The 24,698-nt window shown below is 37.0% G+C and overlaps 1 protein-coding gene across 3 annotated transcripts; it reads left to right on the top strand.

Annotated features, from left to right (window-relative positions):
- The first annotated feature begins 1,253 nt into the window (after positions 1-1,253).
- On the top strand, positions 1,254-24,264 carry LOC149065506 (sterol carrier protein 2-like). Of its 3 annotated transcripts, none has more exons than XM_089253555.1 (3): positions 1,254-1,388; positions 16,634-16,768; positions 22,655-24,264. In XM_089253555.1, the coding sequence occupies exon 3, from the start codon at positions 22,687-22,689 to the stop codon at positions 23,905-23,907; it is 1,221 nt and encodes a 406-aa protein (XP_089109681.1). In that variant the 5' UTR covers positions 1,254-1,388; positions 16,634-16,768; positions 22,655-22,686; the 3' UTR covers positions 23,908-24,264. The 3 variants fall into 3 exon arrangements, with proteins under 3 accessions (XP_089109681.1, XP_089109683.1, XP_089109682.1); XM_089253556.1 differs by lacking the exon at positions 1,254-1,388 and adding an exon at positions 16,310-16,520 and having other exon boundaries at positions 22,655-24,035; XM_089253557.1 differs by lacking the exon at positions 16,634-16,768 and having other exon boundaries at positions 1,266-1,388; positions 22,655-24,263.
- Positions 24,265-24,698: the final 434 nt, after the last annotated feature.

Raw genomic sequence — 24,698 nt, 5'->3', positions numbered from 1 at the left:
TCCATGGCCCCCACATCGTGGAGCGAGGCCCCTAGGGGCTGGGATCTTTGCCGGGCCCTCCCGGTCAGACTTTTCACGGGTTCCTTCTGTAGTTAATTTATAGCGTGAAAAAGCAAAAAATGCTGAGAACTGTTCCGGGCCTCAGGGATAGAGCCCTGTCAGCCCCCTCCCCTGTGGGGGCCATGGTTATTTCAGATGCCCAATAACTATCGAAAGGTTTTTTTCCGTTTTTGGTGCACCGAATAAGATGCCATTAAGAATATTTCATATCTTCATGAAGGGTGGTTAATGACGTAAGCATCCTCCAAATCCCCCTCCCCCCTTGTCATCAAAAAGTCAGAAAATCGGAAACCCCCCATCTCAGGGCCGTCTTAAGAGCATTATGGGCCCCCGGACCAAATGGTTTTTCTGAGCCTCTATCTGGTAAATTCTAGAAAGTTTTAACTAGATCTCATTTTTGTCAGGCCCCTCTACTCATGAGGTCCCCGGGCCGTGCCCGGGTGGGCCCATGTGTTAAGACGGCACTGCCCCATCGATGCTGACGTAATACTTGAATGACCCCTACGTTCTGCTTTTCATTCATGAATAACTCACTATAAGCGAATATTTTTTGTATCTTTAACATTTACTCTTTGACAATCACCTACTCATAATAGCTAGATTCTCGTTATAAGCAGTACTCGTTATAACGGACTTTTACTGTGTATAATATTTTATTCCACTAATTTTACTGGACGCACAATTAAAAAACTGGGTACATAGAGAAAAGAATCGACAATATCCGCAGCAGAATAGTCAAAATTTGAGTTAAAACTAAATTTCTATATTTAAACTAAATGAAATCATTTCACAAATCCAACTGACGTGCATAATTCATATTCAACTGATTTCATGAAGAGATTAAGAATTACCGGTTTTTCCACGTTGGAATGGGGAAAAGAAAAGGTCAATCTTAAGAAAATAAAGGTTAATTGTTTCTCTTTCTCTCTGTTATATTATTTGGCGGTATCGAGGGCGAGGTGAAATTTGTTGTGATGTCGCAATAAAAAAATTGCACACTTCGAAGAAAACCATAGATCGACTAGAAAATATATAGTTAATATCAGTTAACCACAAAGTTTATTTTTTTTCATCGTGCTTTTCGTAAAACTTCATTGTTTCAAAAAAAAAAGAGAAGGGGAAATAGTGTGTTGGGGGATTTACGCATGAATTGGATTGGAGAAAAGATTTGTCTCATGTTTTTACTATTGGTCATTGCCGAACACGTCGAAGCAACGTCAAGAAAAACTTGTTGCAGCGCTGCTTACGCGGCTTTTTCTCCTTGTTTGAAAGTTTTCTAATTATCTTCTCGAATAATTTTAAATTTAACCATAGCAATTTCTTAAAAGGTAAGTAGAAACCTTGCTTTCTAATTTATTAATTAAAACTTTTTTCTACATGGATTTCTTTTGTCGCAAGACATGTTTTAGGTGATTGACCGTAAGCATTGACCAGCAAGATGCGAGTGGTCAATAGCTCTCACCTTTATTTCGGTTGTAATCAATTATTATTATTATTTTTTTTTTTTTCAAATGAAAAGTAATTTTTTTTTAAATAGATATTTTATATAATAACAGTTTCTTTTTGTTTTTGATATTCATGATATGTGTTGTGCATTTTAATTATAAATATTTAGCACTCGGGAGGTTACAATTGTTGAAAGGTTCAGTATTACTAAAACATTTTTGATTTCATGTTAGATGATAACAATCCACCGTATAATTGATTAAAAGAAGCTGTTCTATAGCACATATAGGTGTGGATCAGGTATCTTCAACCTGTTGCTTACGAGCACCACAGTGCTCCTTGAAGTACTGAAAATGCTCCATGCTTATGTCCAATTTCCTGCTCGTGAGCTTGATCAACATTCCAATTAAACACCTTGTGCAAATTGAATTCAAGGATTAAAATCACTCTGCTTTTTAAGGTATATGTATGTCATGTCGGTAAGGGTGCTGTTCTTTTGACGATACATACAGGCAGTGCTCATGACTAGAAAAGGGTTGAAGACCTCTGGTGTAGATTAGGCCTGTAACTAGGCTAGGGCAACTGGGGCCCCCCAAGAAAGTTAGGGTAGAGTGCAGAGACCGGTCCCCCTTATATCGCCAAGTACAAAACTTCGCCAAGCGTACCATAGCGGATCCACGTCAGTAGACACAGGCGGCTAAACGGTTCTTCAACCACGGTTTGCTTACAGCTGACCATATAAAAATGCGGGACATGCGTTTAAGCAAATACGGGACAAAAAAATTATTTAATAGCAAATACACGGCTAAATGATTCTGTACTCATTCATTTGGGTAGGGGGGGGGCGTTAAAGTATTTAATAGCAAATACACGGAACAAAAAAAAATAGTCCCGTATTTCTGCGCTAAATGATTCTGTACTCATTCATTTGGGTAGGGGGGGGGGCGTTAAAGTATTTAATAGCAAATACACGGAACAAAAAAAATAGTCCCGTATTTCTGCGCTAAATGATTCTGTACTCATTCATTTGGGTAGGGGGGGGCGTTAAAGTATTTAATAGCAAATACACGGAACAAAAAAAATAGTCCCGTATTTCTGCGCTAAATGATTCTGTACTCATTCATTTGGGTAGGGGGGGGCGTTAAAGTATTTAATAGCAAATACACGGAACAAAAAAAATAGTCCCGTATTTCTGCGCTAAATGATTCTGTACTCATTCATTTGGGTAGGGGGGGGGCGTTAAAGTATTTAATAGCAAATACACGGAACAAAAAAAAATAGTCCCGTATTTCTGCGCTAAATGATTCTGTACTCATTCATTTGGGTAGGGGGGGGGGGCGTTAAAGTATTTAATAGCAAATACACGGAACAAAAAAAATAGTCCCGTATTTCTGCGCTAAATGATTCTGTACTCATTCATTTGGGTAGGGGGGGGCGTTAAAGTATTTAATAGCAAATACACGGAACAAAAAAAATAGTCCCGTATTTCTGCGCTAAATGATTCTGTACTCATTCATTTGGGTAGGGGGGGGCGTTAAAGTATTTAATAGCAAATACACGGAACAAAAAAAATAGTCCCGTATTTCTGCGCTAAATGATTCTGTACTCATTCATTTGGGTAGGGGGGGGCGTTAAAGTATTTAATAGCAAATACACGGAACAAAAAAAATAGTCCCGTATTTCTGCGCTAAATGATTCTGTACTCATTCATTTGGGTAGGGGGGGGGCGTTAAAGTATTTAATAGCAAATACACGGAACAAAAAAAAATAGTCCCGTATTTCTGCGCTAAATGATTCTGTACTCATTCATTTGGGTAGGGGGGGGGGCGTTAAAGTATTTAATAGCAAATACACGGAACAAAAAAAATAGTCCCGTATTTCTGCGCTAAATGATTCTGTACTCATTCATTTGGGTAGGGGGGGGCGTTAAAGTATTTAATAGCAAATACACGGAACAAAAAAAATAGTCCCGTATTTCTGCGCTAAATGATTCTGTACTCATTCATTTGGGTAGGGGGGGGCGTTAAAGTATTTAATAGCAAATACACGGAACAAAAAAAATAGTCCCGTATTTCTGCGCTAAATGATTCTGTACTCATTCATTTGGGTAGGGGGGGGCGTTAAAGTATTTAATAGCAAATACACGGAACAAAAAAAATAGTCCCGTATTTCTGCGCTAAATGATTCTGTACTCATTCATTTGGGTAGGGGGGGGGCGTTAAAGTATTTAATAGCAAATACACGGAACAAAAAAAAATAGTCCCGTATTTCTGCGCTAAATGATTCTGTACTCATTCATTTGGGTAGGGGGGGGGCGTTAAAGTATTTAATAGCAAATACACGGAACAAAAAAAATAGTCCCGTATTTCTGCGCTAAATGATTCTGTACTCATTCATTTGGGTAGGGGGGGGCGTTAAAGTATTTAATAGCAAATACACGGAACAAAAAAAATAGTCCCGTATTTCTGCGCTAAATGATTCTGTACTCATTCATTTGGGTAGGGGGGGGCGTACGTCAGCAAAACTGAGACAACCCCCCCCCCTCCTCACCCATGAAATATACCTCTGAATATAATCTTATATTGTCTGTTAATGTTAATTCACTTGTATTGTAAGAAGAAATTTTTACTAATTGCTGACTGGAGCCGTATGAGTGTCATGCACATGAAGTTACATACAATGGGCTAATTAAAAGTCTGATTTCATTCTTCTTAGTGGAGAGTTGTTAATTTAGAGTTGAAAAAAATATCAAAAATCGATTGACAGTTGCAGTGGTGTCAGAGACAGAGATACTGTTGGTGGGCAGGGTACTTTATGGAATGGGTATGAGCACCCAGAGAAATGATTCAGAAATCAATCAAAATTTCCTACTTCAAGATCAAGACAAGAACCCACAAGTTCCAAAACTTCCAGCATCCTTGGCCAGTCAAAGGTGCCGACATGAAGGAAACATTGATGAGGGGGGGGGCGAAAATCGCCATTCATTCCGTTTATAAGGGACCCAAACCCGTAATCAGGAAGCGAAATGGTGCATTACATTGTATACTCATGAGTTATTGGAGTGGGGGGGGGGGGGCGGCTCAAATGGTATCAGCCCCTAGTTTCTGTCGCCTATGGTCGGAGTGTTTGAATATTATTTTAATGTGATAATACAAAGTGATTTGAAATGTGCATCGCATTGTAAAAATATAATTTGAAAATAAGACTTTTCGCAGCTGTTACACATAAAACTTACATTGTCTTAAAAATTTCCTTAAAGATATATTCTCTGCATGGATGCATTTAATAGTGAATTACGGAAATCGTGCTGGGACGGCCACATTGATCGCAATTTATTATCTCGATGTGCACCCCCCAACGCCCCTCGCTGCAAGAAATGGAAATCCCTACAGAAAGCGGGAAGCGCGGCCTATACAAAGGAAACTAAGTTTTCAAAATTTATTTGATCCCAATTTATTATTTGGGTGAGCTCCCCAACGCCCCTCACTGCAAGGAATGGAAATCCCGACAGAAATGCGGCTTATATGGTGAAAATTAAATTTTATAAATTTATTGGATCCCAATTTAGTATCTTGATGTACGTTCCAATGTCCAAAAAAAATTTGTTCCATTTTCTACGCCTAAAGCAACTACCCTATTTATAAGATCACAACAAACATATGAATTATAAAGCAATTCAAATTTTTCGCGGCAAATTGACGATACAGTGACGGCAAATTTGTACCACGACGAGTTTGTAGCACGACGAATTGACGCTGCGACAAATTGAATGCGACGAATTGTCCTGCGACAAGTTGAACTTGACAAATTGACCTAGACCCGGGGATTTCATACATGGCCGTCTCACGTAATAGGTCCCTGAACAAATATGAGGTTCTGGGTTAGTTCCTGCTTGGCCGGAAGTAACTTACGATCTGATGTGATGATTTCTAATGTAAGTTTATATGTACAGTTGCATAGGCGTAAACTTGTATCCGGCCCATGGGCCCGAACAACAACTAAATTATAATATTGATTAAAAAAAAGGAAACAAAAATTAAGGATACTTTTTCAAAGGTTCAGGAGCCTCTCGACTAGAACCAAGAACCTCGACTCCTCAAGAACTTCAAAAGATTATGTTGATTTTGTAGTTAATTTTTTATTGTATATTATGATCTCTTATATTATGATTTCCGAAAGACTGAAGATAAATGTACTTTTTTTGGTTAACCCTTTTTTTTTTCATGATTCCGATTGCGCTATTCAAAAAATGTTGCACTGCAAAGAATTATTGACTTTCGAAGTTGACCACAGACACAACGTGGCGCCAGAAATTCTGACACTTGTCTTAGTGCGGTGGGGCTTAATCCCTTTGGGAGTGTTCCCGTAAAGAAAGGGGAGAGGCCCTGGCCCATCCTTGTTATGCCCATCCTTGTTATGCCCATCCAACAAAGACAGTGAGGTTTAAGGAAAAACGGAGATATACGTTCAGAGCAGGCCTTTTTTTAACATGTTAACTGAGGGGGGGAGGGATTTTGCCCCGCTAGCCTTTCCATTTCCCCCACCAGTTAAGATAAAAAAAATGACCACTTGTGGGGCAAAGCCCGTTTCTTGTTTTCCTGCAGTAGCTTCAGCTTCAAACGAAGAAGGGAGTGAAAGAAAAAACTAGCACTAAAAAGATTCCGCCATTTGTGAGATCGATGTTTTCCTTTTTTTCAAAAAGGAAATAGCTACGTTCAACTGGAAAGATAAGTTTTCCAGGGACTGACTTCTCTGGAATAGGTCTTTTGCTCTCATAAAAAGACAAAGAACAGATGGGGGCTGGCGTTGGCCAAGGATATGACCATTCACTGATTGTTTTGTTGACGCGCATTAAAGTGAAACGATTTAGTTATATAACCCTGGGAGTAGAAAGGACCTAAAGTTACCGGGTTGTCATCAGATGCCGGGGTTAAAAAATTCTATTTTAGAGCAATATAGATAGATAAAGATCAGTGTTGTAGCGCAAAACCATTCAGATTCAGACATTACGTGGTCCCCAGATCAGAAGAGAGGGGAAATGAAGAGAAGAAAATAAATACAGTGGGGAGAGAACCCCGTTTATACGACTTTCGAGAGACGGAATCACACATACACGGCAGTTCTTTAACCCAGTGGTTCTCAACCGGGGGCCCTAGGATATTCCAGAGGGGGCCACTGATGAAAATCTTGCAAAAGGGGAGCCACGGCTACTGATACGGGGGCCACGAAGAAATTTGTGACATTAAATTTTTTTAGTCACTCTGACTAAAAAAATTGAATTTCAAACAAAATGTGCATAGAATATCTCTTTCGTAATTTTTCCCTATTCGAGTAACATTAACATGAGGAAGAAGGAAATAAAAAAAGTGGTTCATGTAATCTCGGTGGTTTTACGACTTGGGGGTGACAGTAGGCCCTGACACATTGTAAGGGGCGGCAGCGTAGACTTTACTTAAGACAACAAAAATGTCCGATTTTTTTTGGGGGAAATGCAGTCAAACCCAAAGCGTATTAAAGACCCTTTATTAATACACTTTGGTCAAACCCCATTAGACCGGAACTCCAAGAGACCCGAGAAATCACTTCGTAATAACGAAATTTCGTTACAAAGGAATTCCAGATTTTTATATTGTTCCTACCTATCCGAGGTATTAGAAAAGTTTTCGTTAAAACGATATTTTTCCCGTTGTAATGGTATTTGTTACAATGAGAGTTGACTGTATTTCGTCTCAAGCTAATTTTTTACGTGTATTTGCTGCATGGGTAACAGGGCGAATGGCACTTTACTGGTGAGCCATTAATCTTAGAGACATACCCAACTAGAAAAAGTATCCACATCAAGTGTCCAACCCAGATATGTCTGTCTTTCCCGATGCCAACTAAAATAATTTCACGTTTCCAAGTGCAATATTCACCGAGATATGCGAATTCAAAAACTTGAAGAAATTTGCGAAAAAACAGCATTCAATGAGGGTAAAATGGTTTCCCCCTCATTTAATGCTGTTTTTTTCCAACTTTCTTGGAATACCTCAGTGAAAAATTTGAGTACTACACATTATTCGGGTACTTTTTCCAACTGGAAGTATGCCTCTAGGACCAATGGTTCGCCAGTAAAATGCCATATGTCATAAAAAACTAATTTGGAAATAATAAAAATTTCATCCAGTACAGTAACTTGATGACATTGTGCCGTCTTCAAGCGCAGAGTTTACATTGATTAAAATTGGACTGACACAACACATAAAACATACAAATCAAACTGAGAAAAACACAAAACAATAAACTTCACAAAAAGTAACATTACGATGATACAGACCCTTTGGGATTTATTCTATTTTTACTGTATTCTATTATGTTTATTTTGCTTTTTCGTTATTTTCATAAATTAAATTCAAAAATATTTATACTTCAGACAATTTTTGAATAACTATCTTCTAATGGGAAAACGGGGGGGGGGGGAGAAAGGAAGGGGGAGTAGAAAATTATTCATGTTCGCAAGGGGGGCCACAGGAATGAAAAATGGGTGAAACGGGGCCATGGACAAAAAAAGGTTGAGAACCACTGCTTTAACCGTTCTTATTTAGCCGTAACTTCTCCCAAACTCAGAAAATAATTTTCATTTAACTTTCGGATTGTGCTTAAAAGTTATCTGATTGTGAAGAAAACAAAGGAAGGTCATGAGTAGAGCCCGGATTATATGCAAATGCATATGTGCATATGCATTAACCCAATTTGGCATTAATGCATATAAATGCATAAAATCAAAGAATTTCCAGTATAAGTGCATATTTTTGAAGGTTTACTTAAACTCACCTTTTTTTTTATAATTTTCCAAATAAATATGGTTCGTAATATTTTCATAACATCGATTTTTTTCCCGGTATGTGAAATTTAGTGAATTAATACATATTTATAAAGTATTTTACGATTACTAACTGTTTTATTGTAAGGCTATTTCTCGAGATGTCTCAAAATGTTAATTTTGTTTTTAGAAATAGTGTGGAAATTCTTTTATTACTGCTATTTTCGTTATTGAGCAGCTACAACAAACTGAAAACTAAAGAAATGCCTGAATAAAAAATATGTAGAAGTTATTTGCATATGCTGTATACATATATATGAGGGGATATTTTTTGGGAAAAATGAAATACATATGCACTAATAGAAAACATGTATTTTAAAAACACATTCGTTTTTTTTGCATGGTGTATTTTTTAATGCATATATATTTTCCCTTTTTTTATACATATTTCGGAATTTTTGACTTTTTCAAGATTTCTAATGCATATTCTGGGGTGTTTAATGCATATTTTGGAATTTTCAGTGCACATTTTGTATTTCAAGTGCTTATTTTCGCATTTATAAGTGCATATTTTTGGCATTTTTAAGTGCATATTTGTAAGTTTTTAAGTGCATATTTGTAAGTTTTTAGAGCATGTTTTGCCACTTTTTTAGTGCATATAATCCGGGCTCTAGTCATGAGATTGCGAGTTTTTGATAAATTCAATGCAATATGACTTTGCCTTCTTTCTCTCTCTTCAGGATTCTTACGATTATTTCACAAATGACAAAGAAAGAAAATTAATAACTTAATTAAAATTTTTGAGATTTTCTGCGAACAATACTGTTTACAATTACAGATTTATTTTTATTATTTTTTGCAACCATCTCCAAAAGTAACTCGGCATATTCAATTTTTTCGCAAGCTTCACTCTTTCATACACCCGGATTTTTTATCAACATTTTCTTTTCACGTTCAAGAGAAGGGGGGGGGGGGGGTTTCTTTCTGGCATCATTGTCCGGCGTTACCAGACCGGTTCCTTATCTACTTCTTCCACAGCATTGTCTACATTCTCCATCTGGTTATCTTATTCCCATTCGTTATCTTGCTTTCCTCGTGCTCACTGCCATTTTTCGTGAGTACCGTGATTTTGCTTGCTTCGTGTTTCGTAGATTATTTTTATCCAGTTCATACGATTTCGGAATGGCTGGTTCAGTCGATTTCAAGTTACTGGTGAAATTGGAATGCCAAGGCGAAAGAGCTGTTGTCGATTGGTGCATGCGGGTTGGTGTTCTCGCCAACTCGTATGAGTGTCCAAAATGTAACGGGCAGATGAGACTAGTGGAGCGCCACGATTCGTCCGATAAATGCGAATGGCGTTGCCGATCCAAGGTTCCCGGCAATGTCCACGACGTAAAGAGGTCTGTAAGGAAGGGGTCCTGGTTTGAGTCCAGCAGGCTCAGGGCCAGCACCATCCTTCAGCTGACGTATTTGTGGGTGCATCAGAGCCCCAACGTTTTCATCAAGAATGAGTTGGACGTGGCCTCCCACACTGTCGTGGACTGGAAGATGTTCTGTCGGGAGGTGTGTGAGGTCACCCTCCTTAATAATAATGCGCGGATTGGGGGTTTCCAGGCCACGGTGGAAGTCGATGAGAGTAAATTTGGCAAAAGGAAATACCACCGTGGCAGACGCGTTGAGGGGAAATGGATTTTCGGCGGCATTGACAGAGCAACTGGGGAGTGTTTTCTGCAGGTGGTCGCTGATCGCAGCAGCGCCACACTACTGCAAATAATCCAGGATAAAATTCTTCCGGGCACAACAGTAATCTCGGACTGTTGGGCCGGCTACTCCGGACTGAGACAGTCGCGCCTCTACCAGCATTTGACTGTTAATCATAGTATGCACTTCAAGGACCCGATCACTGGTGCCCACACCAACACCATAGAGGGCACGTGGAGTGCTGTTAAGAGAGGTTTGAACAGCAACAGCGTAAGTGAGGAGTTTGACAGCTACCTCGCGGAATACATTTGGAGAAAGCGAGTGAAGGCTATTGGGCTAGACAAGAAGGATTTTTTTGCCGCATTTTTAGAGGACGTCGTCAGGGTTTACCCTCCGGCATCGCGAGATACCTAATCCAAGAAGACCTCTCCAAGAAGACAGCCTCTCCAAGACCCAAGAAGACAGCCTCTCCAAGACCCAAGAAGACAGCCTCTCCAAGACCCAAGAAGACAGCCTCTCCAAGACCCACAGCCTCTCCAAGACCCACAGCCTCTCCAAGACCCAAGAAGACAGCCTCTCCAAGACCCAAGAAGACAGCCTCTCCAAGACCCACAGCCTCTCCAAGACCCAAGAAGACAGCCTCTCCAAGACCCACAGCCTCTCCAAGACCCAAGAAGACAGCCTCTCCAAGACCCACAGCCTCTCCAAGACCCACAGCCTCTCCAAGACCCACAGCCTCTCCAAGACCCAAGAAGACAGCCTCTCCAAGACCCAAGAAGACAGCCTCTCCAAGACCCAAGAAGACAGCCTCTCCAAGACCCACAGCCTCTCCAAGACCCAAGAAGACAGCCTCTCCAAGACCCACAGCCTCTCCAAGACCCAAGAAGACAGCCTCTCCAAGACCCACAGCCTCTCCAAGACCCACAGCCTCTCCAAGACCCACAGCCTCTCCAAGACCCAAGAAGACAGCCTCTCCAAGACCCAAGAAGACAGCCTCTCCAAGACCCAAGAAGACAGCCTCTCCAAGACCCACAGCCTCTCCAAGACCCAAGAAGACAGCCTCTCCAAGACCCACAGCCTCTCCAAGACCCAAGAAGACAGCCTCTCCAAGACCCAAGAAGACAGCCTGTCTTAGTCCAAAGAACGAAGAGGAGCTGCAGCAATTCAGAAAAAGATGAGTGAAATTTGGTTTCTTTAATTTCCTGATAAGCTATTTCTTCCTTCCTCTCTCTTTCCCATGTGAATGTCAAACCTTCATAGTGCTTATCCTTTCATTTATTTCCATGTCAATTATTCCATTCCCATGACGTGCACATTCATTTCAACGGACGACATTGCCGATATTGTGGAAGGGGACTAGAGAATCTGCCATGCACGGCTATAGAAGGGGGGTCTGCGGAGCATTGCTCTGCCCTATGGAGTCTTGTGATGCTTTCACAACAGGTGGGGGTTCACAACCATACGTGTATGCAGAATTTCCTGAAGTAGGGGGGGGGGGGTTACAATTGTATTCCCCCTCAAGTGGGAGGGGGGTTTAAATTTCTTCAACCACAACGACACTATACTCTTGGCTTCACAGAAGTTCCCCCCCCCCACTCCTTCCTGCGTACACCAGTGCTCAGGATATCAAAAACTGCTCCGCCTCTGGAGGTAGAGTAACCGCCAACCATAATGTTAACCCATTTTCTGTTTCCCAATTCAGAAAATGTGGGTCCATTCAGATAACCCCTCTGTTTATGAATGTTTGATACTCATGATTGTGGGTGTATGAATGTGATTACATTCTTGACTTCTTATTTCTTTCAGAAAGATCTTCATTCGAAACTTGTTGAAAAACCGAGACTACTGTGATAGTGCCTCAAAGAAACCAGGGATTAGAAGCTGGCTTAAGTTAGCTTTCTGCTGTTGTCAACTTTGAGGTGCTTGAATGGAAGCTGATGTTCCTGCTACACAGTCCAGCCGTCTATCCACAGACAGCAACAGGCCTAAATGAGGAAACTAGTTTTTGATGCACAGGCAAGGCATTTACAATTTCCTATACACTTCACTAATCAACTTATATGCTGGGCTTTGACAGATATCTCTAACCAGACAACAAATTTGTCTTCAGCCCCTAATTTTTCACCAAATCCAACCTATAAAATTCCCATAATAGGTTTTAATTGAGCAGCAAGTCCTCGATATATTGCCAAATATTACAAATGCTGCAGTATGCAACTGTTTTTACAACAATATTCACAATGCTCCGAGAACTAGAAATGGAAGTGCTTCATTTATCAAAAACGACAACACAATTGGGCATAGTGAAATGTGTAAGCAAATCCCAAAATCCTTTTAAAAAAATGATGCAATAATGTTGTAAAACCGCCTGTATTGAAAAAAAAACCAAAAATCCAGGTTTTTTTGGTTTAAACCATTTTTTTTGTTTAAATTGTATGAATGTTTAAAACAATGAAACTTCTGAAAAATCATTCGAACTTCTAACCCTTCTAACAATCAATTAAAATGAAATGTTTTAGTACATAGTGTTAATTACATTAATGAGAATTATGTTTCCATATTAATTAATCAATTAATATTTCTAACCATTTCTTACATTTTCACAAAAACCAACTTTTGCAATTTAATTATTTTTTTGCTTAACTCTCAATGGATTACTTTATGCTTGAAAAAATTCTTTTAATGTTATTATTAATCATATATATATACACATGTTTTCCTCCAGTTACTTTCAGTATGCCCTATTAGGAAGCTATTTCGCAAAAACTATAATAAAAATTAGGTAATATAATGTATTTAATGAAGCATAAATAATGCAGATAAATTAGCGATGACTTACGATATACAGAGTGATTATAATTAAGGTTCTGATTTCAAAACACTGTAAGAAAAGAACGATTGTCAGAATGACTTGAAAATTGACATGAATATTCCTGAAGAAATGGAATTTTATTAAGTGTAGGGGGAAAAGTACAATAAAATGTTAAATTAATGACATCCTACACATGGAAAACTTGCTACCAGAATGGAAACAGTAGGCAGTCATGGCAAAATAATAACTTAACGTTACGTGATTACATAATTCGCAGAAACATCACAAAAAAGTGAAGTAATCAAGCAAATAAGTATATCTTACTCAAGAAATGTTAAATATGTTGTTCACCATGGTTTGGCTATGAGGTGAAAGCACAAAAATTCTTGTTCAACAACAGATCAGAGTATGCCTTGGTCATGCTGTGGATGTGCTAGCAATTCACCTTTATTAAACCAAGTGCGCCCCAACGTAAATATTCCTGAGGAACTTCTAACATATAGGGGGATGAAGCTTTCAATTCACCAAAGTTTACAATCCGACCACTGTTCATAACATTTTGAGGAACCCTCCCACAGCCAGAAGTTGCAACCCTTGCAACTTCTGGCTGAGGGGATTAAGGTCAAGTGAACTGACGGCCATCCTGTTATTGTCGAAATGGGTCTTCAGCAGCTGCTTTGCTGGTATTGCAATATGCATCTTGATAGAAGTTCTTCTATCCACACACTGATGCTGTGGAAATGCTGAAATGATGTGGGGGGTTGGAACCATGATGTGATTGCACAAAATAGATTATACTGTTGGCCAAGTATATCATGTACTTGCACATTTTCCACTTTTTTTCTTTAACGATAGAAATTTCCATTGCTTCAGGAGTATCCATGCAAATTTGCAAGCCATTCTGACCAGTACTTATTGCATAGTTTTGGAATCGAAACTTCTTAATTGTAATCACCCTATATATAGCTGATTATTTTTCATAAATTTGTTACTAGTATAGAGTAGAACCTTGATTAACTGGGCTTAACCATGAAAGTATAAAAAAAAATGTTGAACAGTAAGCATGGGTGATATACAGTATGAGATGTGCTACTTCATATGAGAAAGAAAATTCAAATATCTGTGAGGTAATGTAACAGATGTATGATACAATCCTTATTAATGAATTCGGTAAAGATCGAGCATCAGAATTTAGACAAAGGTTAATGTGTTAAATGTGGTAAGAATGAGAAATTTCGGCTTCTGTATAACTTTAAATAACTCAGATACTTAATGGGGAAAAAAAAATATATCTATATATATTCTGGCCACTGTTATGAGACTTTTTGAAAAAAACCACTTATACCATCTTATGCCATTTAAAGATATACCATCGAAATGTTCCCAAAGAATATAAAATGTGGTAAAAATGAAAAATTTTCGCTAATAATGAACCAATATGATATTTCTCAAGAAAAATATTATATTTAGGCCACTTTTATTTCATTTTTGGAAAAAAACCACTTGGTTAAAACCAAGGTTTAAACCAGACAACCCTGGCATTGGGCATTGTAATTCACACATTTTGCACGTCGCTTTTTCAAGTGGTCTCGGAAAAGCATTACCCTTTGCAAAAACTTTGTTATGTGCCGTGTGCATTGTCGAAGAGAGTCGATACACTGGACATGTTGCAAAGGTTTTGTTATTACCATTCACAGGCACACTCACATTCACAATTACAGATATGTGTATTTTTTTTCCCTCCAGATTTTTTTATATACTAATTCTTTTCTTTTTAAGAAATATAAAAGTGTTCATTCACTGGGACATGTAAAACCAAATATTTTTTGGCGTTATCACCTCATAATGATAACTTTCAACCAACTTTCAGTTTGGGAATATTCTCAGAATAATCTGTGTTGGTCATGGTAAGAGGTTTTAGAAGTTTGGTTACGAAGAATGTAGAAGCCTTAACATTATAACCTTAAGATACTATTCCACAATCGGATAACTCCCACTTTAAATTTATTTGCAGTTTATTTCGAAGATTTGAAAAGGCTTGAAAGAGAAATGTGAATTCTTAATCAGGTACGCACAGACAGTAACAAACATACATTTGCTTCGGGAGGCATAATGTCTATCACAAATCATATTTTTAACCCACTTGCAAGTTTGTGGTGTTCGGTCAGAACATAACTCCAAAATTACATTTTTGAGATATAAGCATTTTCATTGTCATTTAAAAGTCAGGAATGAATGCACACACAAGTGCAAATGATAATATCATTCGTCAGCATGTTGTTTAGAAATTTTTTGGACATATCATGTTTTGCCCAACAGAATTATATATATCTCACTAGGTTTCATGAATGTGCTAATTAATGTTCACGATTTTTTTTTTCAGGATGATCTTCATTTGAAACTTGGTGTAAGTTCAATAGAGACTTTTGTGATAGTGCTGTCAAAAACCTACAGAATTAAAAGCCAGCTGAAGTTGGTTTTCTGCGGTTTCCCAGCTTCAAGACGCGAATGCGAGCTGGTCTTTCATTTGAAAAAGTCTCTCCGCAGAGAGCGATTACAACATATTAATATTAACAAAATCAATTATGTATAGTAATTAAATATTACAAGACATACAGAAAACTGGATGTTGTCATAAATTAAATATTAATTATTATAATCGAGTTATAACAATTCAATTAAACAACCGCTGTATCTCCTGATTGTTGTATATTATACACTTGCTATGGTTTTACTTTAAAAATAAAGTTTCGTTTAATCAAAGATATACTGGTTCAATCATCTGTGTGTTTGTTCTTTCTGTAATATTATGATTCTCATTTTTAGAGGATATTTCGTTAACAGGTTTTGAACATTTCAGGGAGAAATAATTGAATGTTTTAATAGTTAAAACTAGTAATGAATTAATTAAATCATGAAATTAAATAATAAAATAATAATGAATTAATTAAATGATGAAATTAAATAATGAAACAGTAATGAAATAATTAAATTAAATAATGAAATGTTTTTCCACCGTAAAATTTATTTATCTTCGGGGGGGGGGGGGAATGTTATCTCAGTTTTGCTGACGTAATACTTTAACGGCCCCTTACCCAAATAAATGAGTACAGAATCAATCATTTAGCGCAAAACAAAAATATGGGATATTTTTTTTTAATACTTTAACGGCCCCTTACCCAAACAAATGAGTACAGAATCAATCATTTCACATTCACAAAAATATGGGATAACTTTTTTTAATACTTTAACGGCCCCTTACCCAAATAAATGAGTACAGAATCATTTAGCGCAAAAATACGGGATAATTGTTTTTTGTCCCGTATTTGATAAATATTTATATGTCCCGCATTTTCTTTGAGTAAATATGGTCAGATTATTTATTAGGGAACCGTGGTTGCAGAACCGTTTGACCGCGTGTGCCTAATGAAGTCACTCCGCCGCATTTGGCGACGAATTAAGGGGGACCGGACACTGCACTTCTACCCAAGAAAGATGTTATGCACCTATGTTCTCCATATTCTGACCACTGACTTCTTTAGCCTTTACAGTGGCTATGCTCATACATGACATCCCTCTCTTAAGCTTTTAGGCTACATAGTCATTACATTAGTCAAATATATTGGGCGTTTACAAATTCTCCCCACTCGAGTAATCTTTTGATTAACATCTGGATGCAGTGTAGGAGGATCATTTTGGGTATGTTCATAGTTTCCAGAACCAATGTTCAGGTCATTAAACAATTCCTGTGACGCATTGTATTTGAAAGTTTGACACTGTGATGGTTGAATATGACTTCTGTTTCTTTGCAGAATTCTACCACTGGGTGTTTTCACTATGTATGATCTTGGAGATTTGTGAGCTGAAACTATCTGTGCTGGTTGCCATTGTTTCTTATTGAAATTCCAAACTCTAGCTCTTTCACCATTGTTTAGAATTCCTAAGGGGTGAGCATTTCTGTCATAATATAGTTTCTGCTTTCTTTGCTTTTCTTTCAAAAGGTGGGTCACATTCTTGTTTAACTTAGTTTTGAGCAATTCTTCTGAAATGGGTGATTTTGTTTTCAGCCGACGATTAAACACTAATTGAGCGGGAGATAAGTTCATATCAGGAAGAGGCGTGTTCCGATATTCCATTAAACTAACCTAAATCTTCTCTTCATCACCATTGGATTTCCTAAACATGCTCTTGGCTATTCCTACTGATTTTTCTGCCATTCCATTACTTTTGGGATACCTGGGACTTGCGGAAATGAACTCAAAATTCCATCTATCAGCAAATTGTTTGTAATGTAAGCTATAGAAAGGGTTATTGTCTGAGACAACTTGGTTTGGTACCCCAAATTTACTGAAGATGCATTTTTGTCCTTTATTGCCTCAATTTCTATCCATTTTGAGAAATAGTCAGCCAATACAAGATAGTATTTGTTTCCGAATTCCATTAGATCAACACCAACCTTAGAAAAAGGTCTGTTAGGAAGAGAGACAGGGACATTCTCCGAAGAATATTCTCTCAAAGGACTATTATAAATTACTAGAGAATATTCTTATCAAAAATAATTATTATACAAAAATAATAATAATTCTCAAGTTCTTTATCAAGATTATTTATTATAATACATGTTATGCACCTATGTTCTCCATATTCTGACCACTGACCTCTTTAGCCTTTACAGTGGCTATGCTCATACATGACAAGGGCAACTGGGGCCCCAAGAAGGCACGCTATAGCGGTGGTGTAGATGGACATGAAAGGCTGGGAGGCAGGACTTGTTTTTCACCCGGGTAAATGGCGCACTTGCCCAGGACCCCAAAATTGGCTGCTTTTTTTATTATATAGGAATGGTTCCCCTCTCCTCTTCCTACACCTTTATCTCAAACACTATCTATATAAGGGATCCCATAAATTCTTATTTTGCCCAGGGCCTGAACTTATGAGAAACGGGCCTGCTGGGAAGTTGACATGATGATGATGCCAATGCATATAAAGGGTGAATGTGACCTATTCTGCAAAACAAAAGGGGGGTGATAGACAAACCCAAGTAGAACATAAAACACCCTACCAAAACCCTGTTTCAAATCTGAGTAATCAAAATTTGTGAAGTTTCTTAGATACCTGCACACAAAGGAGCATACACTAAACCATATCAGTGCTTTGTGGTTCAGAAGAAACTTATCCTTTTGTTCACAATATAAGACTGAAATCAGCGTTTGTCAAAGTAGATATTCAATGAAAATTCAGAATTATGAGGTTACAGATTTTAACCGTAATTTGATTTCGCAGAAAAAAATCCTATAAAATGACACTACCTCTATCAGGATATCTATTTAATGCCAAGCTGCAAGCAAGACATTTGCTAAGTGGAAAATCAAATTGTCACCAAAATCTACTGAAATGCCTCTTTCAACAAGCTCTAATTTCAGTGATGTATATTGCAAACAAAAGGCTTAATTTCTCCTGAACCAGAACACTGATGTGGTTTGCTGTAGGCTCTTTCGAAAGTTGGTGCAATGGAGAAGTTTTTGGCAAATATGACCGATTGTAACTAGAAGGGTGTTTGCGAAATTGGCAATTTAAAATTATGGAGACGATTCAAATTTCAACTTTGCCAATCTTTCAGCATTTGTAGTTCGCCATTAAATCCAGATATTCTGATAGAAATATTTTTTTAAAGAAAGCTTTATAGGATTTTTATGCTTTTTCCAAATATGTGCTTAGTTTGCATGTATGTCATTCAGAAACCTCACAAATTCTGGTTTTTTCAGACTTGACACATTTTTCTTCCATCATCAATTAACCCCCATTACTCAAAAAAGATTCAAAATAGGACAGGGTTGGTAGAGTGTTTTATATTCCACTTGGGCTCGTCTATCGCCCCCTTTTGTTTGGTAGAATAGGCCACATTCACCTTCTATATGCATATGCATTAGATCCAGGGTTGACAAATTCCAGGTATCGAGTCACCATCGTAACTATGGCAACTAGAAAATCTGTATTGGCGCCTGAAATTTTCAATATGTGATTATAAACTAAGAGTGTAAGGATGACATCAAATTTTCTGATTTCATAACAGTGTTTTTTTTTAACATGGAAAGAAAGGAAAGGTATTTAAGTAATAGAAAGTCTGGAAAAACATATTAAGACCATTTTTCTTGAGCAAAAGCAATGCTTGGCTCCGAAGAAATTTGCCTGGTGCTTATATATGTATTTTTGGTTTGTCAAGGCCTGCATTAGATCAATTGATTCCTCCCACCATATCCCCCAAAGCAGAATGTTTAGTACTGTTCTGCGACGAGATATCAGCTGACGAAATGTTCTGCGGTAAAAATCCCCATACATGTAATACTGCATTTTTGCACTTTTTCTTAAAATTCTTCCAAATTGTTCTGCAGTAGCACTAATTGTTCTGTGACGTACGTCGCAGATTTTGGCACATTCTGCTTTGGGGACCATATCTCCGCCCATGGTTGCACGTGACATTTACTTTGCATCAAAGATACACAGATTTTGCATGGAAGTCTTTAATTTACGATCGGGCACTTTTTCCATGCAACTGTTTTTTGCAAAAAAAAAAGGTGACACTTTCATGAAAAAAAAATTGTAGTACTGTAATATTTGTACTCATAGACATGCATTTTTAAGAGATCAGATTCCTCTACTGATTCAATCAGCTATTTTTTGTTCATACTTAGGCCAGAATTTTCAATTGGTGCTTACCCAAGCACCCTTGGTTAAACACCATGGAAACCAAGGACTCCCTGGGCTGACAGCCACTCGCTATGTTTTCACCATAATTTCTGCTTTGTTCTTTTCTAAAACATGTCTAGTGCACTTGTTAGCTTGGAAATCCTAGGGTTCACAAACTATGTTTTGAAAACTAGTGATGTAGGGAGCATCCATACTTATTTTTATGTTTACAGGGTTCAAAAAAGAAAAATCCTTCAGAGCTAATCTTGAGAGTTATTTTTCTCATGATATGCATCATTTGTCTTTTATTTTCATGTCCAAAAGTGGCTGTTATTCGGAAATCATTGTTCAGAGGTTGGTTTTAATGCTAGTACAATGGGATAAGTTCCATTCCAAGAAAATGTAGCTGTTGTTCAGGCGTTAATGTTGTTTGGAGGTAACCATTATGGTTGGTTTTACTGTACAATGTAAGCTAATAATGTTTTGTTTTTATAACTTGGTTTGAAAAACTGATATGTTGTGTCTAAAAAAAAAATGATAAAGAATTGGTACAGTAAGCTTCCTATAACTAGAACAACCTAGGGTTACCAGACGTCCTCCTTTTTGATGTCTTTTCAAACATCCTCCTACGTTTCAGAAAATTCACCCTTTTGTTCTCTTTTTCAGGTTTCTGGAATTATTGTTCTTTCTTTTTCACTTTAAAACATATAGGCTATCTCTTCATTGACATGAGCATTTTTGTGGAGTTTTCCCCATCGACCAATAGCCATCAAAATTCCCAGAATTTTTCTGTTTTTATGGCTCTGTTTTAGTTGGGAAAAATTGTTGTGGCCTGTTTTATTGGTCAGAATTGTGCCGTCATCTGTTGTGAATATTGGTAAAAGTGATGACACTGAGGGTGCGCGCGGGCATCTTCCTTTCTCAGTTTTCAAATTTGGTAACCGTAGAACAACCTAAATAATTTTTCACATCTGTATGTTTAAGGATATGTGCCGACTGTAACCCCTTCTAAAGTCAGTTATATGTCTTTCCAACATGTTAAAATGTTGTCATATGAAATATTTACTTTGGTTCCGCCATAAATTTGGGACAAATTTTTTAATACTTATTTTTTTTTAATCGCCAAGAAAAGCCATACTTTTATTAGATTATGTCATTTTTACAAGACCAGAAGAATGAGGCGTAACTAGGAGGGGTGTGGGCTGAGTTGGCTATAGCCCAGTTAGGCAAAGTTCAGGAAATGGTGGTCAAGAAAATTAGAATAGAATGAGAGGAGAGCAAAAAATTTGATATAGCCTGCTGGCCTCACGGCAGAATGTACCAAAAGCTATGGTGTATTTTGCACAAAATCACTGCTGTTACAGAACATTCTCAGGAAGCATTTTAAGAACATTAAAAAAAAACTGTATTTTCTCGACAATTATAGGAGTTTTTACCTCAGAGCATTTTCAATCAAGTGAGGGCTTATTGTAGAACAATACAAAACATTCTGCTTTGGGGCTCACAGGCAGCGAAACCATAAATCGGTGCTTGACAAATTGAAAAAAAGCGTCAGCCATACATTTTTTTTAAACAAAAAAATAATTTAAAATGTGTCCCTTGAGTTGTCAGGGATTTAAATATCATTTTCTATTCTAGCAGACATGCTGATATATTTTTTAGTTTTGTAATTGCAGTTTTAATTGGGTTGCTGTATTTTAGAAATATATGGCATCTATTACATGAGCATTTTGTCTGTTGTGGCCTGGTATTTGTATATAAATTAGCTTTTTATACAGTTCCCATGTGGTAAAACTTCCTATTGTTGAAATGTAGATCTCTCTCTGGAAAGTCATTTGCAGGAAAAAAAGGGCAAATTTTTAAATGCAATATTTATCTAGTCAGAATGCTTGAGAATATTGGGATAAAATCACTGTGTTTTGGCTACTTATCACTGTGTTGGAAAGTTTTCATTGGCTTATAAAAGTTTCCATTTTTAGGGACTACACAAATAGAATGAACTCAAGCACTTTATTTTTTTATTCACAATAAATAACAAGTATATTTTTTTGACAATTACAGAATTTTTACAGCTATGAATTTAACTTTTGAAATTTAGTTTGGAAATTTTTGAACCACACCCTCAATCATTGGCGACAAATGCTGAAAACTGCAAAGTCAAATATCTTTGTTAATATTGTAATTATCTTTGTTAATATTGTAATTATCTTTGTTAATATTGTAATTATCTTTGTTAATATTGTAATTATCTTTGTTAATATTGTAATTATCTTTGTTAATATTGTAATTATCTTTGTTAATATTGTAATTATCTTTGTTAATATTGTAATTATCTTTGTTAATATTGTAATTATCTTTGTTAATATTGTAATTATCTTTGTTAATATAGTAAATTACTTCTCAGAGCTACATTTACATTTCACTAATTGAAAGTTTTAGCATACAGGATCTACATAAAAAGTTCATTTTTCTATTTTTTTAAGTATATGGCCCATTGGGAAATTTAGTAAATTTTGAGTAACCACACATTATTTGAAAACTTTTTGTAACTGAAAGTATGTTTCTGAAGTCAACGGTTGCAGAGATATCCACTGTGCAAACAATTTGGGATAGCCGGAAAGAAGTGAATTTTTCTCACACAAAGGATGGCATTTCCGGTCTCCTTCATTGATTCTAATTTTCTGTGTATAATATATTTTCTATAAATCAGAGTTCTAGAACTTAAAGTGTAATCACTGCTTTAAAAAACTGAAGTTTTACTGAAAATTGTAAATTCATATTTAATCATTGAATTACTTAAAATATTGAGGAGTATTTGAAAGTCGTGAATCCATCAAGCTAATGATAAAGTGTGTTTATATGATCATCCCCAAAGCAGAATGTTTTGCGATGTTCTGCAACACGAGCCTTCAGCTGACTGGAAATGTTCTGCGGTAAAAATTTGCATATATATAATAGCGTTTTTCTACACTTTTCTTAAAATTCTTCCAGATTGTTCTACAACAGCACTGGTTGTTCTGCGACGTACGTCGCACATTTCGGCATATTCTGCTTTGGGTATGATCATAAGGTGAGCTTTTATATAAAAGAAATGAACTTGCTTGCAAAATTTTCTATTTTTTTTTTTTTTTTCAATTTCTTTTTAGAGCAAAGTATTCATTGAGAAGGAAGCTTCATCATGGCTGGAAAAGCTTACGTTGTTGGAGTTGGTATGACAAAATTTACACGCCCAGGTACAGACCGAATTGATTATCCAGTCATGGTTAAAGATGCTGTAAATTTGGCTTTGAATGATTGTAAATTACCCTTCCAAGCAGTGCAACAAGCATGTGTGGGATATGTTTACGGTGATTCGACGTGTGGCCAAAGATCACTCTATGAAGTTGGCATGACAGGTATACCTGTATTCAATGTCAATAATAATTGTTCAACTGGATCAACAGCACTGATGCTAGCAACAGAGTTTATATCTGGAGGTTGCAGTGATTGTGTATTAGCTGTCGGTTTTGAGAAGATGGAGAAGGGCTCGTTAACAACAAAGTTTAGGGATAGAGCAAATCCCTTAGACAAGCACATGAAAGTATTAGCAAGTAATTATCCTATTATTTCAGCCCCAATGCCTGCACAAATGTTTGGTGCTGCTGGACTGGAGCATATGTCCAAGTATGGAACAAGCAAAATTCATTTTGCGAAAATTGCTCAAAAAAATCATAAGCATTCTGTCAATAATCCCAATTCTCAGTCTTCTCATGAGTATTCATTGGAGGAAATTTTAAATTCTCGTGAAGTGTATGGACCATTGACTAGGCTTCAGTGCTGTCCAACATCCAATGGAGCTGCTGCAGCAGTCATTCTTTCCAAGCGAATGGTTGAGAAGTACAATTTACAGAAGCAGGCAGTTGAGGTCGTTGGTATGGAAATGGCAAGTGATCCCCCAAGCACTTTATCTGAGAACAGTTGTATAAAAATGGTTGGTTTTGATATGACCAGGCTTGCTGCTAATGTGCTGTATGAAAAGACTAAAACTAATCCATATGATGTTGATGTGATTGAGCTGCATGATTGTTTTTCTACAAATGAATTGATAACATATGAAGCATTGGGACTGTGTGACATAGGGAAAGGAGCAACTTTGGTAGATTCTGGTGATAATACTTATGGTGGAAAGTTTGTTGTGAATCCTAGTGGAGGCTTAATTTCAAAGGGGCATCCATTAGGAGCTACTGGTCTTGCACAATGTGCTGAACTGTGCTGGCAGTTGAGAAATGAAGCAGGATTGCGTCAGGTTAGCAATGCCAATTTAGCATTGCAGCATAATATTGGTCTGGGTGGAGCTGTAGTTGTTGCCTTATATCGTATGGGATTCACGGGCACATATCCTGAAAAATCAAAGTTGTGAAGTCAGATTCATCCTTGTATAGCAGGGGGTCTTCAAAGCTTTTTGAAGTGGCCCACTGATGAAAATAATTGCAATTTACAGAATTCATGGGAATGTCAAAAAAAAAACCCTTGATGAAGAAATATATACATATCAATAATGAATTAATCAAAGTAATTTCAAAATTACTTTTAAAAAACATTTCAGAACTAATGAGAGAAATAATTTGAGAATAATTGTGTGAAATAAATTTTAGGATTTATTAGGTTAATGATTAGAAATATTGAAAGAAATAATTTTGCAATTCATTCATATTTAATGCAAAAATAATTTCATAATTTATGGGAAAATTTCAGAATTAATAAAAATGCACATTTTAATAAAAAAAATTCAAAATAATTAAAATCCATATTTGATGAAAATAATACTTCTAGAATTTATGAAAAAATAAATTATATTATTTTTTAATTATATTATTAATGAAAGTTCATATTTAATTGAAACAATCTCAAAATCAATAAAATAATAATAATATAGCCCCCCCCCCCCCATGTTTGATTCGGAGCCTTGGTGCACATGTTAAGATGCCCCTGTGTGTGAACCTAGATACCGCAATATGCAGGGCCACAACTAGGGGAGAAGCAGACAAGTTTGGTGCCCTGGTTGTTGGACCTGAGAGGCACAAATTTCACCCCTTACCCTCTTTTTTAACATTAGAAAAGGACACCAAAATACGTGGTTGCCCCTGCCACCAAAGCAGAATGTTTTGCATTGTTCTACAACAAGCCCTCGGCTGACTGGAAATGTTCTGT

The sequence above is a fragment of the Pholcus phalangioides genome, unplaced genomic scaffold (genome assembly GCF_987345545.1).
Source record: "Pholcus phalangioides strain wild (caught in Gottingen) unplaced genomic scaffold, Ppha-v1.0 ptg000039l_1, whole genome shotgun sequence".
In the NCBI taxonomy this organism is placed as follows: Eukaryota; Metazoa; Arthropoda; class Arachnida; order Araneae; family Pholcidae; genus Pholcus; species Pholcus phalangioides.
This window is presented reverse-complemented; position numbering and strand designations above follow the sequence as displayed.